Source organism: Trichomonas vaginalis, chromosome VI, assembly GCF_026262505.1.
Source record: "Trichomonas vaginalis G3 chromosome VI, whole genome shotgun sequence".
Lineage (NCBI taxonomy): Eukaryota > Parabasalia > Trichomonadida > Trichomonadidae > Trichomonas > Trichomonas vaginalis.
This window is the reverse complement of record NC_067208.1, coordinates 16,002,648-16,027,654: the sequence shown is the minus strand read 5'-3', so window position 1 is coordinate 16,027,654 and position 25,007 is coordinate 16,002,648. Positions and strand designations below refer to the sequence as shown.

The 25,007-nt window shown below is 29.8% G+C and overlaps 7 protein-coding genes and 3 pseudogenes across 10 annotated transcripts, besides 5 other annotated features; 4 read left to right on the top strand and 6 right to left on the bottom strand.

Annotated features, from left to right (window-relative positions):
- Positions 1-1,312: part of a mobile genetic element that runs on past the window's edge.
- On the bottom strand, positions 11-862 carry TVAGG3_0873980 (MULE transposase domain-containing protein; the record flags this gene model as incomplete). Its single annotated transcript, XM_051250164.1, has 1 exon — positions 11-862. The coding sequence occupies one exon, from the start codon at positions 860-862 to the stop codon at positions 11-13; it is 852 nt and encodes a 283-aa protein (XP_051085639.1).
- Positions 1,313-1,316: 4 nt separating the features above from the next.
- Positions 1,317-4,317: a mobile genetic element.
- TVAGG3_0873960 (uncharacterized protein) lies at positions 2,639-3,931 on the top strand (the record flags this gene model as incomplete). Its single annotated transcript, XM_051250163.1, has 1 exon — positions 2,639-3,931. One exon carries the CDS (start codon positions 2,639-2,641, stop codon positions 3,929-3,931), a length of 1,293 nt encoding a protein of 430 aa, XP_051085638.1.
- Positions 4,318-4,799: a mobile genetic element.
- Positions 4,800-5,845: 1,046 nt separating this feature from the next.
- Positions 5,846-6,061, bottom strand: TVAGG3_0873930 (uncharacterized protein; the record flags this gene model as incomplete). The annotated part of the gene is made up of 1 exon (XM_051250162.1): positions 5,846-6,061. One exon carries the CDS (start codon positions 6,059-6,061, stop codon positions 5,846-5,848), a length of 216 nt encoding a protein of 71 aa, XP_051085637.1.
- Positions 6,062-7,195: 1,134 nt separating this feature from the next.
- Positions 7,196-23,747: a mobile genetic element.
- Positions 11,506-12,375, top strand: TVAGG3_0873920 (uncharacterized protein; the record flags this gene model as incomplete). Its single annotated transcript, XM_051250161.1, has 1 exon — positions 11,506-12,375. The coding sequence occupies one exon, from the start codon at positions 11,506-11,508 to the stop codon at positions 12,373-12,375; it is 870 nt and encodes a 289-aa protein (XP_051085636.1).
- Positions 12,389-13,134, top strand: TVAGG3_0873910 (annotated as a pseudogene). The gene has a single exon. A coding segment is annotated over exon 1 (746 nt).
- Positions 13,375-13,885, top strand: TVAGG3_0873900 (annotated as a pseudogene). The gene has a single exon. A coding segment is annotated over exon 1 (511 nt).
- TVAGG3_0873890 lies at positions 14,209-16,519 on the bottom strand (annotated as a pseudogene). Its single transcript has one exon. A coding segment is annotated over exon 1 (2,311 nt).
- On the bottom strand, positions 17,814-19,008 carry TVAGG3_0873880 (uncharacterized protein; the record flags this gene model as incomplete). Its single annotated transcript, XM_051250160.1, has 1 exon — positions 17,814-19,008. A coding segment is annotated over one exon (1,195 nt), but the record flags the coding sequence as incomplete, so codon positions are not given.
- On the bottom strand, positions 19,132-22,329 carry TVAGG3_0873870 (DNA/RNA polymerases family; the record flags this gene model as incomplete). The annotated part of the gene is made up of 1 exon (XM_051250159.1): positions 19,132-22,329. One exon carries the CDS (start codon positions 22,327-22,329, stop codon positions 19,132-19,134), a length of 3,198 nt encoding a protein of 1,065 aa, XP_051085634.1.
- On the bottom strand, positions 22,750-23,598 carry TVAGG3_0873860 (uncharacterized protein; the record flags this gene model as incomplete). Its single annotated transcript, XM_051250158.1, has 1 exon — positions 22,750-23,598. A coding segment is annotated over one exon (849 nt), but the record flags the coding sequence as incomplete, so codon positions are not given.
- An 838-nt stretch (positions 23,748-24,585) lies between the features above and the next one.
- Positions 24,586-25,007: part of a mobile genetic element that runs on past the window's edge.

Below are 25,007 nucleotides of genomic sequence, written 5' to 3'. Positions count from 1 at the left end.
TCATAAATTTTTATAATGTTGTATAAATTTGAAGGTGGAAATCTGTAATAATTTTATCTTGAAAAGACTTGGCATTCTCAACAATGAATTGAGGGGTATTGCATCCAAATTCTGTAATTTGCGTGAGAATACTAAGCTTGATTTCCATTGGGATACTTAATTTCGAAAAATACTGGGTCATTCGTTTTTGAACCTTTGCTGCCTTGACAACTTTATCAAGTAGGTCATCTAAATCCAATTGAAGCGTATTTAAGTTTGCTGATGAGTTAACTATTAACGATTTAATTTTATCAGTGAGCATTATACATTTTTCTGTATCCAGTCTGATTGTAGACTTTTTTGGCTTTTTTTCAGATGGCAACGGATTTGGAATTTTGTCTCTGAGCCTTATATCTTGAGAAATTCTGTAATAAAATGAAGGAACGATAAAATCGATTAATTTCATCACAAATCGATCAAATCTCATGAAAATTGTTCCGCCAAAGTAGTAATATTTAATTTTTTTGTTAATCGATTCTGAAATGTTATTTGTGAGAGCTAAATTTTCATCTCTTTCAGCGGCTGTCCATCTTTCTTGGTTTGATATCCATTGATTTTGTATGTCTTTTGAAAATTCTGGGAATTTTTCGGCTATTTCCAGAATTTTTTTGAACGTTGGTTCAATCCATTCTTTCTTGCCATTTCTGCCGTATGCAAGATAGTTCATTTTTGTATCTAATATCAATTTGTCTGAACTCTCAAATGCATAATCTTTCAAATTTTTTCTGAACGCCCTCATTACATGAACTGCACACCAATGAAGGATAACTTCTGGAAAAGAGTTGATAATCGCATTTTCGATTTCTTGTGCACAATCTGACATAAAATATTTTGGTTTTACTTTTGCCCAGTTAAAAAATGCCTTGAGACAGAATGCAATATTTTCTGAAGTGTTTGGATAAACGACAAATTGAAAAATTGGGAATGCATGTGTATTTGGAAATTTGGCTGATATCATGTAAAACAACATTTTAAATTCAAGTAATGAATGGGTTGCATCAATAAAATGCTCTTTCACAATTTTGATTATGTCCAGAAATTTGAAAGAAGCATAATAAAAGATTAATTTCTTTGGTTTGTTGTAATTATCGACATCGAAATAAATTAAATCTTTTGGTGACTCTTGTTCTTTGATACCCTTAAATAATTGAGTTGACTTGAATTGATTATCATCGTACTTTTGAATACCTTCGATCTTTTTATTTCCTTTTTCCTGAATTGTTTTCATTTGATCTGAAGATGCATTCAAAAAAGATGGCCTGTTAAGTGGATCTTAAGGGTATAGTCCACTAAAAATTTTTAAGTTTTGACAATGAAAATAAGCTCTGTGACCATGTAAATATATATCTATGCAAAACGAGAGGTTATACCATAATTTTTTTTAGTTATCAAATTTCCCTTTTTTTGAGAGAAGTCTCTCAATAATTTGAGAAGAATCTTTGATATAAAGAGATACACATTTGTAGAACGAAGTAAGTGTTTTCCAAACATTTTATATGTTCATCCTGTATAACAATATAAAGCTGCATAGTGCCATCTTGTGCGTTTGCTATTTTATGTACTTTTCATTGAGATAATCCCTCTTCTCGGGTGATTTTAACAGTCAACTCAATTTTAAAATAAAGATTTCATCAAAATGATTTCGAAATTCGGATATTGATTATATAAATAGCACTGTTAACATATTTTGGATGAGTAAAAAATACCTTGTTTTGTATGCATTTAGTACACCTTTATTTTTGATTAAAACTATAAAATTTTTATTCCTTATATAATAAATAGTATATGTTACATAAACATGAAATTCAATAGCATTCAATTTTGGATTTTTTAGATTTGGTAAATTTTAGAAGAAATAAAATCAGCAATCAAAATAAAGAAACTTTTTTTGTATCTTCTATGATTACCTTTTGGTACTAAATTTTGCATTAATAAGTAAATTATCTGTATTATTCTGTGAGCACAAGCCCTCAGTTATGCTGGTAGTGAATGATGAATCGTCATTTTGCGAAGAGAACGCGATTATTAAGGTAATTTTGAGAATTGTCTTGAATTATTTAAAATTAAAGTTAATTGAATAGGTAGGATAACTAGCCTTTGCTAAATTTGTATAATTTGACCTTATTCTAGTTGGATCTGAGAATATTTTGCTGAAATAATAAATTATATCGCCGATTTATGAAAATTTCTCTGATGGGACCGACTCGCTGAAACGTATTAGTGTTAATGGTAACTTGTCTGAATTTTCAAATTTTTTTCGAAATCCAAAAAATCACAAACAAAAGCATCAAAATTAGATTTGCATTTAAGGTTTTCATTTTTTTTGGAAAATAAAAATATTTTTTCCCCAATAAAGTTTATTTTTACTTTTGAGAGGAATAGAAACGTTATTTTGGAATTTTGAAACGACAGAAATGTTCCATTTTTAATGTAGATTCTAAAATGGGGTCAAATTTTTGATTGAACCGTTATCCATTGAAAAACCTCGATTTTAAAATGTTATTCCAAAATATTCATCTAATGATATAGTATATATTTATTAATTATTACTTTTTATTCAATTTTCACTTTTGGCGGGATTTCATTTTTTTGTTGTTGTATGGGCCATATTGTTCACCCAAAACGGAAAACAAAGGCAATGCATAACATTTTACTCCACGAACGTCGTCGACTCTCAGCGCGACAGATGCTTGGTGCTTGCATAATGACCGGAATGCCATATACAAAAGGTGCTCGCTTTCTTTCTCTTTGTGGAACTAAGCCCCCTGTGAAGAGTGGTGTCATGAGACAACAGAGATTTTGTGACGATAAGATTAGAAGACTTAAAAGTATTTCCCTAATGCTGTCGAGAAAGTCCTTCAGTGGTTACTTATCCATTGATGCAAGATGGACGCACAGGCGAAACTCGCCAAGTTGTACAGTAACTGCGCTCGATGCTGTCACAAAAAGAGTTCTTGCATGCGTGAACATCAACCATATTGGTGGAAACAGACAGCATGCTCAGTATTCCGGAGCTTCCAACAATATGGAAAGTGCTGGAACTCGAATCATCTTGAAGCAATTAAAGAAATACAATATCTTGAAAGATGTTAAAGAGATTATTAAAGACCGAGATAACAAAAGTGTCTCTGTCTTTAAAGAATTTGGCGTCTCTCATCTTGAAAGATTCGATCCAGGTCATGTATCAAAAAATATCTCAAAAGATTTTACAAAGTTCTCAGCTTCTCATAAGACAGTTGAAGTTTTCAACGACAAGACTCAGAAGATTGAAAAAATAGAGAGACCTTTCTGGGGTCTGAATGCAAGCCTAAGTATGTGGCTTTGGTCATGTTTTGCCGAAGAAAATATTGACAAACGTACGAAAATGTGGGAGAATTGTGTCTACCATTACGTAGGCAATCATTCTTTTTGCGAACCGCACAATTACAAATGCTTTGAATGGCAAAAAGGTGTCAATTCGATCCAACTTCAATTCATGCTCTATGACTGGGTTCACAAATGGACACCCATAGTTTCCAAAGTTTCTTCCATTGGATCTACCTGCATGAATGAAGCGTTTAACTCCAAAATTGCATGCTATTTGGACAAATCAAGAGCCTGGAAGAACATTAACATTAGAGTTAACGTTGCAATCTTAGAATGGAATGATCCAGAGCATTTTCTCGGAGATATACAAAAAGCATTACATCTTCCCCCACTTCCAGAAGATTGTGTCAAATCATTTGAAGAGAATTGTTACTCCAAAATGATATTGAAACAAAAAACTGTTACAAAAGGTTCTAAAAAACAGAACAAATACAAAAAATCCATTCAGAGTGTACCAGGAGGAGATTATCAAGTTTTCAAGTCCGAATGGGAATCAGAAGACGAAGACATTGATGACTTTGATTAACGAAAATTACATTTTATTTATTGTTTTTGTTTTTAATTAAATTATTATTATGCTCATTTTCTTATTTTGATTTTTTCTCATTATGATATAAATAATTTATTAATGCATTTATCCAATAATTATGCTATGATATTTTTATGCCTTATTTCATTTCTCTTATATTTGATAATCTGGTAAAATATAGTTCAGACTATAATCATTTTAGATTATTGATATATTTATATAGGTTAGAATAAAATTAGTTTCATTTTCTACTTTTATTTTGAATTAATAATTTATAATATCAAATATTATGGCGTAACCTCTCCTTTAAAATATAGATATATATAGGCCTATAGAGTTTATTGGCACTCTCAAAACTCTAGAATTTTGAGTTTACTATACCCTTAAGTGGATCATCCAGATCAAGTTTTTTGTCGCATTCAATTTGAGCCATTTTCGGATCACCCCCCTGTTTTATAAAATTAATAAGTACCCGACGATAGCATTGTGATAATGTGTGGTATTTCTTTGTCTCATCTTTGATTTGATTGTGATTATGTGTTCCATTATATTCTGTTAGGATATATTCTTCATCATCCTTTAGAAATGAGATACATGCTTCACATTTATCTGCACTACACCTGAATTTTAATTTTGTTCCTCCTAAATTTGGATTTTTTTTAATTGATATGGACAACCTGCATGGCATTCGTTATCAATGACAGCTGTCATAGCATCTATATAAGATAGCCTTTCTTTAAGTTCGCATGGTGCATCGATATGCATCAAAAAAATGAAATGAAATTTCAATATCAAAAAAAGCACAAAATTTGAAAAAATTCACAAATCTCGGTTTCTGAAAGAAAATGGCCTCTTAAACTTTGTGAGTAGTAGGATAGGAAGGGTTGTGTGACTTTTTTTGTTACATCTATATATAGACGATGCATTAAAATATATTTATTTATAAATCATTTAAAAAATTAACATTAATTTTAAAATAATTTATTTTTCATCTTTTATAAAAGAAGCTATATATAGATGATGTCAGATATTCCACGATTAATTAAACATTGTTTAAATCCTGAATGGAATCAATGGAGTCATAATCAAAGACCTCATAAACGAGTAAAAGAAATTAGAAATAACTATTTTCATGAATGAAAGATTCACTACCATAATGAAATAAAAAAATAAAATTTTTAAGAAGAATTTGATGAGTTCAACATAGAACTTTAAGAAACTAATGATTATTTGAATTTATGAAATCAATTATTTGATTTATTCTTTCTTCAATCTCTTCTATTCTTTTTGTTAAATCATCAATTTTCATTAATGAGGTGATTCTTGATTGAGGAATAGATTTCAAACTAATCACCCCTTTTATTTTTGAAATTTTGAATCCATCAACTTTAAACATTTTATTCAATTTACATGTTGTCAATTCTTCAAATAATTTTTTATTATTAGCATAATAGTCATTAAATTCTTCAACAGATGAAAAAATTTTTGTTTCAGTGATGGGTTTAACAACGTTTATTTTTTGTTGAACATCTTTACTTTCATTTATTTCTTCCTCCTCTGTTTCATTTATTTTCAAAATTGGTTTCATTTATCATTAAATAAAAATCAAAATATAAGTGATGAAATATATTTTTTAATTAATATTAAATCAGAAATGGCGGCAGGATTCTTTAAGAAACTGTGGGATGGAATTAAGAAAGCTGCGGGTTGGGTTCATAAAAATATTATTAAACCCGTTGCAAACTTTTTGGCACCAGTAGCGAAAACGGCAGGAACTATCATAGGTGGAGTATTAGGTACTAAAGCAGGTAATCCAGCGATGGGAGCACAAGCAGGTAACGCAATTGGTGGAATTGCTGAAGGAATACTTAATAAAATAGGAGGTAAATAGTGGAAAAATAAATATTATTTTTATCTTAGTATCGGTTGAAGTCTTTGATAAACTTTTTCTCCTTTATTTAATATTTCTCTTATTGGGGCGGCTTTTGGTGTTATTGATTCAGCAACGTCACTAATTGCTTCTTTATTCTTAAATATCCAATTTGCTCCTTTCTTCATTGTTTCCCAAACTTTATGCGCTCCTCTTTTTACTTTATCCCACAGTTTCTTAAAGAATCCTGCAGCCATAGTTGATTATTTCATTAAAATTAAAAATTCATTTTCATCTTTTAATTTTGATTTTTTATTTATTAATAAATGACGACTAACTATTTGGTGCCAAACACTGAACCGATTAATGGAAATGTGTTTCATTCATTCGAAAAGATAAATGAAATATTCGCAAAGAATGACGGTAGAAGATATTATAGAGAACTTGAAAGTTCATGCTATGACTCTGATGCTCCATATTTTGATGATAAACAAACTCATTTAAGAATTACAAATCCGGCTCATGATGTGAACCAATTAGGTGACACATATATTAAACGCAAAGTTAAAGCAACTCTAGTTTCAAATAAAGCTTTCACATGCGATACCGCTTTTAAATGCATGCGTTTATTCGTTGGTTACAAATCATCAAATCAAAGCTTTAAACAATTAGAAGTAGAAACTGAAAGAGGTGATGCCGGTTATCTTCAAATGGATTGTGCCCGTGAATCTTTTGCATTTGCAACATATAAACCAAAATCAGAAAGGAAAGTTAAAAAGTTTGTTCATTCGTTATATAATAATGTTCAAAAATATGATAACTCAGTATGTGGTAAATATATTGACCCTTCAGAAGTTTTCAAGAAAGCAAATGAAGAAGTTGATGTCACTTTTGATATGATTATTCCGGTAAATGATTTGTTAGCATTTCAGGCGTTCGATGATTATCCTAAATCATTTGGTGAAATCATTCTTAAATATTATGTTTTCAGGGATACTTTAGTATTTTGTCAGGTTGACCCGTTAAGAGTTGCTGATTTACAAAATTACGTTTATGAAAAGATAACTGATGAAAATTATGAAAAGATTATGAATCATGTTTATAAATATGATCGCAAATTCCAACAAATCGGACTTCCTACCAAATTAATTACAAGCTTAGCCGCTACATCTGCTGACGCAACAGTTGAAGACGTTATTATTTCATGCACAAAGATGGAAGTTTTAGAGGATAAATGCATTACACCAGGATACGGTTTAATTGAAGAATCAGTTAAAGCAATACCACGTTTATTCAGTAAGGAAGATCCATTCATGATTCCAGCTCAACATATTGACGTTCGTTCACTAAATGGAGGTTGCATCACTCCTGAAGGTATTAGCTCAGATTTCTCATACGCTCTTCATAATGTTACAGATGTTGTGTTAACATTTCCGAAGAATGCAATGCAAAGAACAGTTTTAGAAAATCCAATGCTTCGAGGTCTTCAGGTCACTATAGATTCCAGAAACTTCCCCGATCAAGCGATGACCACAGTGGGCGACATATTCTTTACACGTATGCTTCAAGCTTCTGATTTAGATGGAGTGAATGAATGCACAGAAGAATACGAGGACTCATTAACTAGACCACTGAATGATGATAATGGCACGCCATTAGCTAGAACATGGAAAGACCAAACTTCATTCTTATGCACTATTCCAGTTCAACGTGATGGAGCGGGTATATTCTTTGATGGATTAGAAACTTTCAACTCACAAGTTACAGTACAAGTGAAAGCTTATCCAATCATTCAGGGTGTAAATGACACTTACTGTTCAAAGGTGACAAATCCTCCTCAGGTTTGGTTTACTAGGACTACATATTGGACATGGACACCGGACGAAGGTTTGAAATATCATCCAACAGGTACACCACCACAGTATAGAAGTTCATATGATGAAATATTGATGAATAGAAATGTTTAAAATTATAAATTTATTTTTGATTAAATGGATTTAAATTCATCCACCCCTTATGAAGAATTAGCAGGAGTATATAATACATACGTAGATTGATAATGAAGCATTGAGTGATAATAGAAATGCTCTATCTAAGGAAAAATTAATGAAAATTCCATATTCTGAATGTTACTTAAATTCAATCACTGCAGCAATTGGTAAACAAAATAAAGGTAAAACATTAACGATATTAAAACAAATTATCATTATTGCTAACACTTCCCCTATTCACACGTGTTAATTTATATCAACCGTTCAGGTTCACCTTCAGATGATACATTTGAATCTTTAAAGCATTTAATCAAAATTCCAATTATTTATTTATCACAAGAAGAAGCAGAAGATTATTTAAAAAACTTTTTAATGTATAAAGAATTATATAATACAATCAAGAAGCAAGGATTAGAGGATAAAATTATTGATAAACAACGGGATGAATTATTTGAAACACTTTCTATTTCAAATTTTGATAGAGAATTTTTGCATTCACTCATTTTTCTAGATGATGCGGTGAAATCAAAACTAATAACAAATGAGAAATCATATTTTAATCAGTTATTAACTCAATGTCGACACATTCAGTGTTCATTCTTCATGGCTGTTCAATACTTCAAAGCATTAAGCACAAACATTAAATCAAATCTATCAACCCTTTTCATTTTCAGTGGGTTTAGTCGTCAACAGTTGAACGTTATGCTTTATCAAGTGAATCTACCAATGAGCATTAATGAACTTTACACACAATATCAGCAATTAGGTGAACATGGAAAAATAATAGTTGATTTAAATAAAGGAAGTGTTAAATTTGATTAACTTTTTATAATTAATTTTTATTTTTTATTTATAATTAAACATGACAGAAATAGCAAATCTTCTACAGGTTCCATTAAAACAAGGGACAAACAAAAGGGGTGCATATAATAGAACTATGAAAGTTCCTGATGGAATGAAAGAATTAGTTCATATTGTTGCTGGTCTTCAAAAGATGTTAAACAAATGAGAAACGTTTTAACATTACCAGAAGCTCAAGCATATGCCAAACGTCATGGTCCAAATTGGGAAGCACACGAAGCAGACATTACAGTCAAATGAAAACCTGATGGTATAAATGAAGTTTTCGTTACTGATGGTCAAGGAAATATTAAAGTCATAAATGGTTATAAATTAACTATATCTGATTATCCTAAACGTAAAGCATATAATGAACGTTATCCTATGCAATTTGATGAAAATGGAAAAGCTGTTAAACAATACATTGGAGAAGGTGAAAATGGTCCAATTAATTCATACCGTCATAATCCATATTCTTATTTCAATGAAGAATTAAATGCTATTCAAGAGGGACCGGATGGATTACCACGATATTCTAACCAGTTTGATGGTCAATATGCAAATATTAGACCTGAAATTTCAGCTAAGAAATTCTTTAAAGTTGCTTTATTCGATCCAGTTTTCGCAAATGTTAAAGATGAACTTAAACAGCAATTCCAACCAATTATAGTAGCAAGAATTGCATCAGGTGCTTTATCTCAAGCATTCAAAGATTTAATTAAGAAACCATTATATCAGCAACGAGGTTTAACTTATGATTTAGTTAAGGAATCAGATAAAAGAAAATTTGAGAAATCAAATGATTATAAGAATGCAATTAATGAATATATTCGGTCTATTAATTTCGATGAAAATGCTAAAAATCAACTTCATGAACAAATACAGGGAATAATAGATTCAAAAGTTCCAGCAAAATAAAAGTTCCAGCAAAATAAAAGTTTAAATATATTTTTTTTATTCGAATATAAATGAGAAGACGTTTCACTAGTCAAAAGAACACTAACGCAAAAGCAGAGATTACGGTTGGTTATAACGTAAATGATGATAAATCACGAATTATTCAAAATGTTAAAGTTAATGTTAGCCCCGAATTAACAAGGTCAGCAACTCAATCAAATTTATTAACTCGTGACTTACCGAAGAATGAGGAGAATGAAGAAAACCATGAGAATGGAGACCCAGTCATTTTATCTGAACCCGGTAAAGAACCCGTTGAAATTCCCACTTATCCAACATACCCCCGCCTCTTTCATCAAACATCGAGAACCCATATAAAATAGACATTAATTCTGAATTAATGAAAATTTACCGTGATATAATAATTAATAATTATGATTCAATAATAAATTTAATTGACCAATCCGGTTTAATTATTTTACCTTATGAATCATTAATTCACATTATCGCCATTCTTTGTGATGTTCAAGATTCAGACGTTAAGATTCAATTTTTCATAGATGATGAGGTTTCATGCTGCGGAACAGTTGCAAAAATAAATCCTATAAAGGATATTAGCACAATTAAGATATCAAAGAACGGAACAACAACTGAACTTCATTTAACATATAATGATATTTATAATAAAATAGTTGATGAATATAAAATATCACTTGAAAAATTCTTTGTTAAGGCTATTTAATATTCAAGCATTAACATTATCGAATAATAATCCTTTGAATCATAATCGATAATAATTGACCTTTCACCAGTTTCTATCGTTTGTTTTATTTCTTTTTTGTTCCCCACTATCCGGATCGGTCATTGTAATTGTTTTTGTTATAGTATCAGCTTTATCTTTAACTTCAATCTTTTTTCCATCAGGATATTTAAACCAAAATTCCAAAAATTCGATATTGTCAATCTGTTCATATTTTAATCTATCAATTACATTTTTAATACCATCTGAAAATCTTATGAAATGGTCATTATATGGGTTTGATTGAACTAAATTTGAATGAAGTGAAATATAACCTGTTGATGAATATGACATTGACTCATATTTTCTGAAAACACTAAAATTTATAACATGAATGAATTTCTTATTCGTTGAATTTATGAATTCTTGAGGTAATCTTATTCTAGTTTTATTTATCACTGGAAAATAACGCTTTACCATATTTTTAATCGTAATAAAAATGTCAATTATCAATATTATTTCGAATAATAACTGTGAATTAAATTTAACAGTTAGCAGAATTTATAATGTTACTCTCGTTTCTGTGAGTGGTAAATTTAATCCCATTCTTTTAGACCCTTCAGATTATATATCATTTATTAAAGATGACCATGAAAAAACGTATGATATGTATATAAATAATGTGATAACGAAATGGGATATTAACATGATTTTAAGTTATTTAAATGAATCATTTATCGTATGGTATGAAGAAAATTTTAAATCAAAACCTGATAAACTTTTTGAACTTGATGAAATAAATAACCTTATTAAATTTCCGCTGAAAATTAAATTTTGTACTCCTCATCTTCGTTCATTGTTGGGGATATTAAATTTTGAAAAAGATGTTGGGGATGTTTTGTATTCTGACACTGGTTCCAATTTCATTTTAATCAAATGTGATAAAGTTAATACCCCAATGAGATTTTCACATCAAACATTAGACCCTAACTCTTACCCATCAATACAAAACATTTTATCCATCAACTTAAACACATTTTCTTTATCATATCCGTTTCAATTATCCGGGAATTCATTTATTCTTCATTCAAAAGATTTATCAAATATTAAATTTAGAATAACTGACCTATTTGATTGTGATTTAAAATTCATGAATGAAATATTATGGCAATTTCAAATAGAAAAAATAGCTGATGAGATAACGGATTAAATATTTATTTTTAAATCATAATAAATGATTAAACAACAGCAACCACAACAACTTAAGGCACAAAGCACCCAGGTCCTTCAGACCATTACATACGCCATATATGCATATAATTCGAAGACGGCAGAACAAACGCAAATGTTGAAATATGGAGATTTGGAGATAGTATTGAAAAATGACCGTTTCGAATTCGTTTGCAAAGGTGGTGCAGTGATATCAAATATAAAAGAAATTTTATTTATGAATTCAAAAATTAAAGGAATAACGGATGATATAACATCAATTCCACCAGAAGAACAGAGATATTACGCATTAAATGCATTTCCTAAAGTTTTGAAGATTGGAAGATTTAATTTAAATGAGGAATTCATAGAAGGTTTCCTAAATGACATAATGAAGAAGGTGGATAAGGAATATGTGGATAGTGAGTTAAATAAGAAGGCAAATTTGGTTTATGTGGATGAAAAAGATAATGAAATTAAAGAAAGTGTTGAATGGTATCATGAATGGACATCAAAGATTTTAAAAACTAAAGCCGATACAGGATGGGTTTCAGGATGTTTAGACCTTAAAGCGGATAAGGAATATGTGGATAGTGAGTTAAATAAGAAGGCGGATAAAACATATGTTAACGAAATATACCAAAGTTTGATAGGAACAAAAAATATTGAAACTATTGTTGGTGACTTTTCTGTCAATGAAGAAAATAAATATTTTAGATGGCAGTTTGTACACTCCTTAAAAAATGGTACACAGTGTAAACTCATTCCGAAAAATAACAATGAAATGTATGTAAGCTATAAAAAGAATGATGGTACACAAGTTAAAGTTCCATTAGACAACAACTGCTACTTAAACTTATATGGAGACGAACAAAAGAAATATTTAAGAGTTTAATGAAATGGCAGATATGACATTGCCTGACCCAGCTCCAGCACCATATTATTATGACTATGGAGATGACGACAGAACACCACGCGTAGATGAACAAAAGCTAACATTATATTTAGATTATTATAGATATAAAAGATATAATGCAATAGAAAAAACGAGAATAGTATATTATTATACAGATGACAGAAATAAATATTATAATCAAGATTTTACCTACCCTGAAAACATAAGATTATATTATAAAAAATATTCTGACACAAACCAGAAGAAACCAGAAATAGTTGCACTATATTTTAAGTTCAAAAGAGACAATCCTATAATATCTCATATGTTTAATTTAATGAACCCAGTAGGTTCTATTTATACATCTATGGATGCAAGAGGTCCTCAAGTAATGTTTGGTGTTGGTGCATGGAACAAATAGTCGACAGGTTTTTGTATTGTGCAAACTCTTCAAAGGAAACAGGGGGAAGTAAAACGATTTCAGGTGAAAATTTACCTGCACACAGTCACTACATAGATTTAAGTACATCTCAAGCAGGTTGGCATAAGCATAGATATTGGGATTGGTCAGGAATGACAAAAGGTAAAGGATATGATGTTAAAGACGACGTTAAGTTTGCTATAAATTGTTACTGGAGTGACACTCAGGGAGAAGGAAACCATACACATTTCGTTTCAGGATATACACAAACAACGGGACAAAGTAAAGAATACATGCCACCATTTATGACTGTATTCGCATGGTACCGCATTCATTGAACGCTCAATGTTTGTGAAAGTCCTGAGCTCCAAAAGAGTGAACGGCATAATTTAAATTTTTATTTTTTTATTTTGTATGTAAGAACAGAAATGTCAGTCGAAGCAAAAACATTCACGAACAAATCTAATGGTGAAACATTCACAAAAGGCACTTATAATGGTATTGAAGTATTACGTAGAGACAAGGATGGTTACATTAATGCAACAAAGATGTGTCAGCAGTTTAGGAAAGACTTTAGAAAGTTGTTGGAAAATAAGTCCTGGGAAGTATTATAAGGCATTTTGTGAAGAATATAGCAACAGTCCGAATTCCGGCGGTTGCTTTTTATACAAAATTCATGCAGGAATTCCTGATGAAATCAAACAGGTTAGAGGAACGTATGTAGACCCAAGACTTATAAACTATATAGCAATGTGGGCTTCTCCAAAATATTGCATAGCAGTTGGAAAAATTATGGACTCCATAGACAAGAAAGTTCATGAGAAATTAGATGAAGAAGAACTCGAAGATACAGTTGAGAATGCTAAACCTTTGTTCGAACAAGAAGTTAGAAAAATGCATGAAAAACAATTAGAACATGAACGTGAGATATGTTATGGTTATAGAGATTCTCCATACGAACTAGACCAATGGGAACAAGAAGATTTAAAGAGAGAATTTAGAGAATATGAACTCGCTAAGATAGCATTAGAAACTGCAGAAAAGAAGTTAAAAGTTTGGGGTTGTTTTGTACAAAAATATTGTGAGTAAATGAACCATTTATTTTTGTCATAAACGACCAAAAATATATTTTATCGTTAATGGTTTTCAGGTTATTCAATTATGAATTATTTTTGAAGAACTGAAGGTGTCACCATGTCACCAGGTAATTTAACTTCTCTGAAAAAATGAGACAACATGACATTTAGACAACAACACAGGAGGATGGCAGTTATGAATTATTTTTGAAGAACTGAAGGTGTCACCATGTCACCATGTCACCAGGTAATTTAACTTCTCTGAAAAAATGAGACAACATGACATTTAGACAACAACACAGGAGGATTAATGCAAAAATAAATTCCAATCATACTTTATAAAGCATCATTTACAGGTATTTCATCGTCAGTAAATGAATCCTCATTATCGTTTGGTTCAACCTGTTTATATAATCCTTTCATTTCTTCTTTCAAAACATAACACCATGTTTGTTTATCGTCTATTCTTCTCTGTTTCCTATCACATTTATCCTTAATGCTCATTTGGAAATTCTTGTCTTTCATGTCTGATGGTTTGCAGAATAGAGCATTTTTACATATCATACCTGCACACAATTCATCATAATGTGTATTTATCCATACATCTAAAGGATTTGTTGATAATTCAATTAAATCTTGTTTGGCTTCAGTCATCGGTATGATTCGTACATTAAATGATGAAAGGTCGTAATTGATAAAATATGTTAAAAGGTTATCATAAAATTCCTTTGTGCATGAATCCATCAAATTCTTGAAGTAATCAAATTGACCCTTGAATTTACCATTAACTCTTAAAACTACGTATCTTCTGTCTCCAACTTCAATTTTGACAGGGTAGACGTTATTAGTTACGAAAATGAAGTTTGCAACATTCTGAGCAGTTCTTCTGGGTTGATTCTTTTCATTAATTCTTATCTCATTATCCGTTATAATTGATTTCAAAGCGTTGAAGTTTGCGAGTCTGTCTTCACCTACATTCTTGAGTTCATTAAGTACAAGAAACATTTTATTCTCAACTACTGAATTGAAATTACCCGTTAGCTCACCTATTTCAGTAATGTTTTTACATGAATAACCGGCGAGGAGTTCAGAAATAATGTCTGTGAATCTGTTTTTACCTGTTCCCTGAAGTCCTTTCAAAATAATTGCTGTTTCATTCTTGATTCCAGGATGTTGAATCATTGATGCAATCCAGCCGAGAAGGTATTTATACACTTCATCGTTATTATCGCATATGGCTTCTTTAATGAAATCCATAAACATCCAAATTTTTGAGTAATCTGGTTTTTCGAGAACGTTGTATTTATAACCTTGAAACGTTGAGAAAACATCTGGGGAATCAGATTTAAAGCAAACACCCCTAACGGTTAATGAAGACAATTGATTTAGTAGTACGTCCCATGCTGTTATTGTTTTACCTTCTTCTTTAAATAATTTAATCATTTTGAGTGACTCTTTCATGTTTGACTGAAGAACGAATGATATTTGATTCATTTTGTCGTGTATGTTGTAATCTTTCTGAATGAAATATTTATTTCCACAATCTACAAAACGGATTACACGTGATAAATCCTCAATTACTTCAGAACTGTTTTTATACTGATGATTTTCAGCTTTACGTCTAATATCTGTTATCAAAACGAGTCATCAAGTTGATATCAAATGTTATTTTTGGCTTACGTAATAAAGGTAAAACATATTCATCATAATATTCCTTTTGATATAGTTTTAGAATCTTTACCAAAACAAATGAAGAAGTCATTAAATGTGCATATCTACTACGTGCTTTTTCAAAATTACTTTTTGCATTTTCAGTTAAACTGCAAAAGTTATAAACGTTATCGTATGCTTCATTAATCAAATGATTAGGTAACGAATTAATAGCTTGAAACAGTGTGAACAATGTTATTTCTTTTTCTAAATTCATGTTTCCACCGTCATTATGTACTTCAAAATCACAGATGCCATCAACTATGCTCTGGGCAAGTTTATCGTCAATGTTTACATCTTTGTTTTCATTCATGATAGTCTTTATCTCTTCGTTCTTCTGTTCAACTCTTACCTTAATATTCAAATCATTTAATATATCATTCACTGTTCTAGTTAATGTTGAATCATAACTTCCACGAATGAATGAGTATGTATTGATTGGTTCTGATGCATTCTTGCGAACTCTTGAATCGGCCATAACCACTAAAGAACGTTTTGAATCATCCATAGAAGTCATTATGTCAATATCATAATCATTGCAGGAATAACATTTAATCATTCTGTTCGAAACTGCATAGAAGAAATTAGTGTTGCAATAAATGTGAAGACCTCCTGAAGCGGTTTTAACGATAACATCTTTATCCGAAAGTTTTGATAAAATGTCTTTTCTAACTGTTTCTTTAAGTTCATCATTGTACGATTTATTGATATCAACATCTATAATCGTTAAATTTGAAATTTTATTTACTAATAAAGCCATACCAGTTTTCCTTCCTCTTCCTCCATCATGTTTGAGGTAGTTATGTAAATCAATCTTGTTTTCACCAATTCTTTCGTTGAGGGTTTTAGTTTCTGCCACAACTAATTCCTCAGCTAATGAATCAATAACTTGTTCATCAGAAATGATAAAGTTACTGTTGTTGTTTGTTGCCGTCATTTATATAGGAATAAAAAAATAAAAATAATTTTAAAACTAACTTTATTTTTGGACTGCATCATATTTTCTGTGTTGTTGTCTAAATGTCATGTTGTCTCATTTTTTCAGAGAAGTTAAATTACCTGGTGACATGGTGACATGGTGACACCTTCAGTTCTTCAAAAATAATTCATAACTGCCATCCTCCTGTGTTGTTGTCTAAATGTCATGTTGTCTCATTTTTTCAGAGAAGTTAAATTACCTGGTGACATGGTGACATGGTGACACCTTCAGTTCTTCAAAAATAATTCATAACTGCCATCCTCCTGTGTTGTTGTCTAAATGTCATGTTGTCTCATTTTTTCAGAGAAGTTAAATTACCTGGTGACATGGTGACATGGTGACACCTTCAGTTCTTCAAAAATAATTAATTATTGAATAACCTGAAAACCATTAACGATAAAATAACTGATAACAAAATTTTATTTTTATATAAATGAATACCCCACAAGCTCAAAATTTACCACGAATTATAACAAGGGAAGAAATGATAAAAATGATGCAAGAACATGTTAAAAATAACAAACCACTAAAACTGAGAAAATGGGGTTATGCAGTAATGATGGAAAGAGAGATGTTGTCAAAGAAAAATAAAAATTAAATTTGGATTGAGTTTAAAAATTCATCTCTTCCAATCAATTTATTTATTCTATTAAATTCTTTTATTTTTGCTTCACTCAGTTTAAGGATTGAACGGTAAGTTTCTAATTTTTCGATTATTTCTTTCCTCTCTTCATCGTTTTCACTTCCATTAGTTTTATGGGCATCAACCCCATCACATTGCGGCTTCTTTTTGTAATAGCATATTTTTGATTTAATTCTGTTTAGTTTCTTTTTTATATTCATCGTCTGGACTGTTGGTTGCTTCGTTGTCACCCATTTCTTACGAAATAAAAAAAATTAAATATTATTTAAATATAATGGAGTAATAAAATAAATCGGAATTTCTATTAATTTGTTGTCAACTTCAACTAATGCATTGCCGTTAATATATCTAACAAATTCAGCTATTGTGTCAAATCTTCGTCTTCTTTTTGTCATTGATTTATCAGTTTTTCCATAATCGAGATGAATCAAAACTTTATCCCCTTGTTTAAAATTCATGAGCCCCGAATTAATTTGTTCACGTTTAACATCATTCAACCTTTCCATTTGCTTTCTAATATATTCCCATTCTTTTGAAATATCATTTTTCATTTCCACTGGTTTCATGTTTATAGTTCTATGCCATGTATTATTATAATAATATACTAACTGTTGTATGATGGAGTCATGATTTCCATCCCAGTATATCCGACCGTTAACCCTAACGCATCTCTAAGAGTTCTCATTACCGCATCAACTATTTTATTATGAAACGTATATGGAGAAGATGAGAAGTAAAAATTAATTTGTGGGAAATAATGAATCATAGTTGCCTGAAATCCTTTATCACTATCACCCCTGATATTATCTACTCTTTCATGATCTAGTAAGTATTGAATAGCTCTTCTTGTTTCCTGTTCTGTTTTCCCTTTCACTGGAATGCAATATAAATATCTAGTGTTAATGTTAATGGCAAATAAATAAGTAACGTTTCCTTTTGAATATTCCAGATGATCGATTTCGTATGAATATGGATATAGTGCAAATGAAGGGCGACTAAATTTTTCCTTTAACGGTTGAATTTTCGGGTCAGTTGGTTTATTTAATATCTTGAAACCCTTTTTAAAATCTTTTTGCTTCTTTAATGTTTGAAATGGATATAATAAAGTGAATGATGAAGGATTAACTGAAGGAGGAGGCGGTTTTGGTATTGCAGGTACTGTCGTTGGAGGTTTTGGTGTTGCAGGTACTGTCGTTGGAGGTTTTGGTATTGCAAGTGGTTTAATTTTATCTGCTTTGATTTTGGAATTCATTCCCCCCTTCATTAATTCTGGATGTATTCTATTCATTTGTTTTAAATATGCTGTATATAAAGGTTTGATATACTTTCCCGCTTCGAGTTTATGTTGAAGGATGAATTCCAAAAGTTGATCTTCATTTAAAAGTCGGGCTGAATATGGTTTAACTAATGAATCATAAATTAAAGCTTGTGCATCATTTATGGTCTGAAGGACCTGGGCGTTTTGTTCCTTTTGTTTTTGCGGCTCAGGATTATATAAATTATATAATTCATCAATATCTTCTTCTGTGAATACTTTATTTTTGAAATCTTTCAATTGTTTAAGTTGTGATTTAGTTTTTCCCTTTGTATATTCATTATTTTTAATTTTGTCTTTAATTTTAGAAATTATTCTATCATGATATTTCAAAAATTCATTATCATAATATGAATAATAATATTCCATATCATCATCCGTTATATTGTTATCATAGTCTTGGAGATATGCTTTTAAATCATAATAACTAAGAAAATTTTGATTAAATATTAAATCATCAATTAAAATTTTTAAATCTGTGTTATTCATTTATATAAAAATAAAATAAATGTTTAAGGGTGCCCACCTCTTTGATCAAGAATCAAAACCATCATTAACGGTTCCTTTTGTCTCTTCTGTGGTATTTCATTAAAAATAAAGTTTTAAATTGTATTAAATAAATGGCATACAACATCCATTTTCACAACATACAGCCTTAGTGTGTGCTCCTGTTAATGCAGTCTTACCAATTGTTAAGCGAGTCATTGACCCGTTTTTAAGTTGTAAATTAATATTTTGACCATCAAATATCACTTTATCATTTATTATATCCAAATATTTTTTAGGTGTTAATTGCTTATTTTGTCTTAAACTAACACCCTTCATTTTTTGTGCAATCTTTTTAAAATCACTTCCATCAATTGAACCATTGAATGATGTATAACACTTGGGGCATAAAGCAACCATGTTATCACCTTGTTTCTCAATTGCTAAACCCAATAACTTCTTCTCATGTGCTTTTTCTTCAGCTTTATTCTTTAATTTAGGTTTAAATTTCTCATCAAAACAAAAGAAATCAAATGGTGCGAATTTGAAAATGTTTTTATCATAAAATTGTTTATCAGTAACAATTGCTTGAAATGCTTGAGTGTTAGGAAGATTTGGGTCGCCAGCGATTGCCCAATAAGATGAATCAGTATCACCTTCAATGAAATGAAAACGATTAACATTCATGCATTTATACATAAAATCATAAATGAAAACCAAATACCAGTATTTAGCATTATCTAAAGTGAAGAATGCCTCTTGTAAACATGTATCACATCTATAAAATCTATCTTTAAGCATCACTTGATATGTATCTTCACCTATTTCTCTTATGTTTTTAAACTTATTTGACATACATGCAACGCGTGCCTTCTGTGCATTTATGATTTTAGTCTTTGCGTAATTTTGTGTATTCATTGCATCGTAACCATATGATCCATTAAGCGAAATCTTGCAAAATAAACTTTTTCCTTTATTTCCTTCTAATTCAGCCTTTTGTCTTTCATTCATAAATTTGTTCGCAAATTCATTAAAACAAGTGTTTTTAGTAAATGTTAAAATTGATTGAATGTCATCGATGATAAAATTAAACCTATCTATTAGATACCATAGATAATAAGAAGAAAATGGTTGATATTGGTTGTGTGTTGATGCTAACTGAGTTAATTTCCTCTGTTTCTGGTCAACTGGTAAATTGTTTGATTCCATGTAATTATACATAAAACTGCCAATTGTTTTTTCATCTGTGATAATATCTAAGTTTCTTATTATCGGTAAAAAGTTTATGTAATCATTAATGTATTTTTCATCAATGTGACCCTTTACTTCAGCCACGAATAAAGTATTTTTCTTCTTAATTATTCCCAATGCTTTTGCTTTCTTTGTTGCTGTATCACAAATGATAACACCATTCAATCTTCCCGGCATATACATTTTATGGTCAGTATATTGAATGAAATCATGAGGATTAGATGAAAATGATGAAGGATATAATGAATTAAAGTCAACTCCAACGAAATGAGTCATAATGTTGGTGGTGTCCTCATTTGATACAGTTTTAGTTTCTGGACTATATGAAAGTTTATTAATGTGCGTGATTCCTTTAAGATTTACTCTATGTTGAACATTTGATAAACCACCAGTAATTCCATTACGGAGAATGTGATAAGCTTCAACTGAATCTAAAGTCATTGGTAAATTATTTTTTAATGCATAATTTCTTAAATTGATTCTTAAACGTTGAACATCTTCATCTTTATTTGATTTTACGACATTGCAATAACAACACATTAACTGACAATTTTCTTTGGTATGTGGTTTTTCATTATCGATTCTATCCAATGTTGGTTTATTTGCATATGTAAACGCTTTACCACACATTTTGCATTTAGATGAAAGGATTAAATCGTGATAGTATTGAAAATCATCCATTGAAACATTATTTTTAGTATCCCTTTCTGCTTTTTCATCTTGTTTCTTATATGATTCAATTTTATATTTCCAATACTTTTTCGTTAATTCAAAACTTGATTCTATCTCTTCATCAGGATATTTTTCATTAGGATTAAAGTCTTTATATGCTAAAGCGTAACGAATCATTGAAGCATTCGATGATAAAGAAAGATTATGAAGCATGTCAATTTTATAAACAAATGTTTCTTCAATAATTTTATCGATTGGGTCAATCATAATTTCAACATCTTTATTGCAATAATGAATAAAATATTCTAATCTATTCTTAAAATTTTTAGCATCATTGAGATATATTTGATAATCACTATCTGATATAGTTTCTTGAGTTAATGCTGAATAAAATGAATCTTTCGTGAATGGTTCCTCTTTATATAATTCTTCTTCGTAATTTTCCCATGTGATGAATTGATAAGGGAAAAAGGATTTAACACGTGATTTATTGTTTCCGAAATCTTGAGTGAATTGGTCTAATGTTCCACCCGCTATATAATTTCTGATGTCAATAAATCTCAATTCATATGGAACGTTTGTTTTCTTTACAATGATTTGCTTAAATTGAGAAGAAGAACCCAGCATTGATTTTATTTTCCATTTTGCAGTGTTTAAATCACGAAGAATTAAATTTAAATCAAACTTTCCCGAATTAAAACCTATGATATTCACTTTATTGAATTCCTCATCTAGAAGTTCTTTAAATGCTTCCTTCTGTTTTTCATTTAATGTTTGAGACAAAGTCCCCGCCGTTTGGTCCGTTTGCGACTTCATTAATTCTTCATATTGTTCAATATTTGATTTAGCAACTAATGAACAGGTTGAAAATAAAAACTCAATCCAATCAGAAATAAAAGAATCACTCGAAGTTAAGCAAAAATTCCTCGTATATGTTTTATCATTTAATTTAACCGTTGATGATACCATGAATGGTTTTAAGTAAGCGTTCAAAGTTGCACACTCAGAAAGTTGTAATTCTTCTTTAGTCTCTAATGTTTCGAAGTCAAAAGTAATATAATATCTTGTCGGTTTATAATATTCCTGCAAATTATGAGCTAATAACCACTGATATATCTTCTGTTTCGTAATATGTGGTGCATATGGTTGCTGTGTCTTTTGCAATTGAACGTCTTGAATTAATCTTCCATTATTTTCTTTACATTTCTCACAATGCTTTAAAAATCTTCTTTGGTTTTTCCTTTCTGGATCATCACGGATAGAATAAACTTCTTCTTTACAATATGGACAAACTCTATAGCCGGTGAGTGCTTCAACGTCTGTTATTCTGTCAGCGTGAAGTTTTCCACATGGACTCTGTGTTAATAAAATATTTATTGTTTCAAATTCTGGATCTATCATTATTGAATCCACTAATGGAAAGTCTACCTTATTTATGTCCACGTCTTCTGGTTGAGGATCACAATAATAGAAATCAATATTAACATTTAACATTCTCGCTAATCTCTCACTTTCTGATGAAATGTCAAACCCTTCATATGCATCTATTGCTTCATTTAAATAGCTTCTACGAGTTTTAGGATTAACACCATCAGGAATGTTATAGAAGCGTTTACATAACCTTCTACCTTCTGCTCTAATTTGATTATCATTCATTTTAGCTGTTCCGTTTTTGTTCATTTATGTAAGAATAAAAAATTAAAAAATAAAATTTATTCTTTAAAGCCCATAAAATGAATTAAGAACACATAAATTTTTATCATCTGCGACGTGACGAATACATTTTAATTTACTCAAGAATGCGTACCCTGATACATTAAATCTAATTCCTGTCTTATTTAATTTCACAACTTTGAAAAGGAATGTATGAATAGCTATAAAATGATGAGAAGATGTTTTATGGGTTGCTTCCATTTTTTCTGAAATAAATGAATAAATATAATGCTTATACGTTTTCATATCTTTTTTATTCTTAATAACGAATGGTATAGACCTTTCCACTTCATCTTCCTTCGGTGCTGTTCTTTCATATGAAACATTATTGGTATCTTCAATAATGAAACCACAATCACACAAAATTTTATATGTTCCAATGGTTTCTTTTGATATTTTATCTAATAAATCAAAAACTTTATCAACACCTGTGCATTTATTTAAATAATAATTTGTGTAAATATCATGATCTTCTTTCTTAATCGTATTAGTTGCATATGTCACGTTTTTAAGAGCTTTTTTGAATTTCTCAGAATCGAGAGGGGGTGAAAGTAAGATACAGGGGTATTCTTCATTATCAATAAATTGTAACTTATGTTTACGAATAAATTTAGTACCTTCTTCTGAAAGTGTTTCGTCTATTTCACCATCTAATAAATTTTGTGTTGATTCTGAGACATAATTTTTATATCTTTCTTCATGAGATTTCTGAACTTCTGATTCTGAAGCTGGGATATTCATTAAACCCTCTACTTCATTTTCATTATATTTTTCAACTTCTCTTAATTCCTTAATTTTTTCATCTATTTCATCTCTTATTTTTTCCAGTCTTTCAATTTCATCGTATTTATCATCTTTAATCCGTTCTTCATAATATTCAGGGAAAACATCAGGTTCTTTAGTTTTTCCCTTTTTAGATGTGGGATATAAGAAATTTATAACATCATCTTTATTCATTTTTCCATCATAATCAAACTCATTTAAAAACTCCGCGAATTTTTGACAATTTCTAAAATAATATTTATCAACCTCATAACCTGCCTCCTCTAATATATCCTTTATTTCCTCATTTGTGAATCCTGATGTTTTCACGTCGTTAGTATTGACGCTCATTTCATACGAATTAAAAATAAATTATTCAAAAATGTAAGACATGAATTTTTAAATTTTATTTTTTTATTTCATTATGGTAGTGAATCTTTCATTCATGAAAATAATTATTTCTAATTTCTTTTACTCTCTCGTATATACTAGATTTAAAGAATTCAGAACATTTCTCATAATCTCCTAAATGTTTTCTTATCCCTAACGTGTGCCAGTTATTATATGAAACTGAATAAACTTTATCTTTATCTTTACACCTTTCATCACTTCCAATATATTTATATCTCAGTTTTGATTTAGCATTTTCATATTCATTAGCGTTTAATAATTCACAGTCTTCCTTTTTAAATATATGTTTAAGATATTCAGGATTTAATACTCTACGTTTATATGCTCCTAACTTAGTTCTAAAGGTTTTTCTACAAAATTTAGGAATTCCATCCTCTTTAATGTCATCAATGATTTCCATTTCATTATTTTCAATTTCTTCTTCTCGTTTATGAGGTCTTTGATTATGACTCCATTGATTCCATGAAATTAAATATTCTTTATCATTATATTTATACCTCATTAGCTTATTTTGGCTTTCATATTCATTTAATAATTCACAATCTTCATTTTTAAATTGAAGTTTAACCCATTCAGGATTTAAACAATGTTTAATTAATCGTGGAATATCTGACATCATCTATATATAGCTTCTTTTATAAAAGATGAAAAATAAATTATTTTAAAATTAATGTTAATTTTTTAAATGATTTATAAATAAATATATTTTAATGCATCGTCTATATATAGATGTAACAAAAAAAGTCACACAACCCTTCCTATCCTACTACTTTTGTGCATATATTCATCTATAAGACACATTGTATCCATATATTATTTAGCCAACACAACTTATCTGGTATCGAGAAAATTCAAAAAAAGCACAAAATTTGAAAATTGCTCGGTTCTACATTCAAAATAAATTTCATTAATTTTTACGTACATATTAAGGTACTTATCTTCTACATATATAATCTTCATTAGATATATACATGATAAATAAAATTCATAAAACATTAAAAATCAAAAAATTAGATGAACCTTGGCAATTAAACTTTATTAAATAATAGTTGTTTATAAATTATATTATATTATCATTTAATATTATTTTGATAATGAAGATTTTATTTTGCAATAATATAAACGAAATTTTTTACCTTATGAACTTTTGATGTAAATATGCAAATTTAAAATAATAAAGAAAGCCGTGAGCG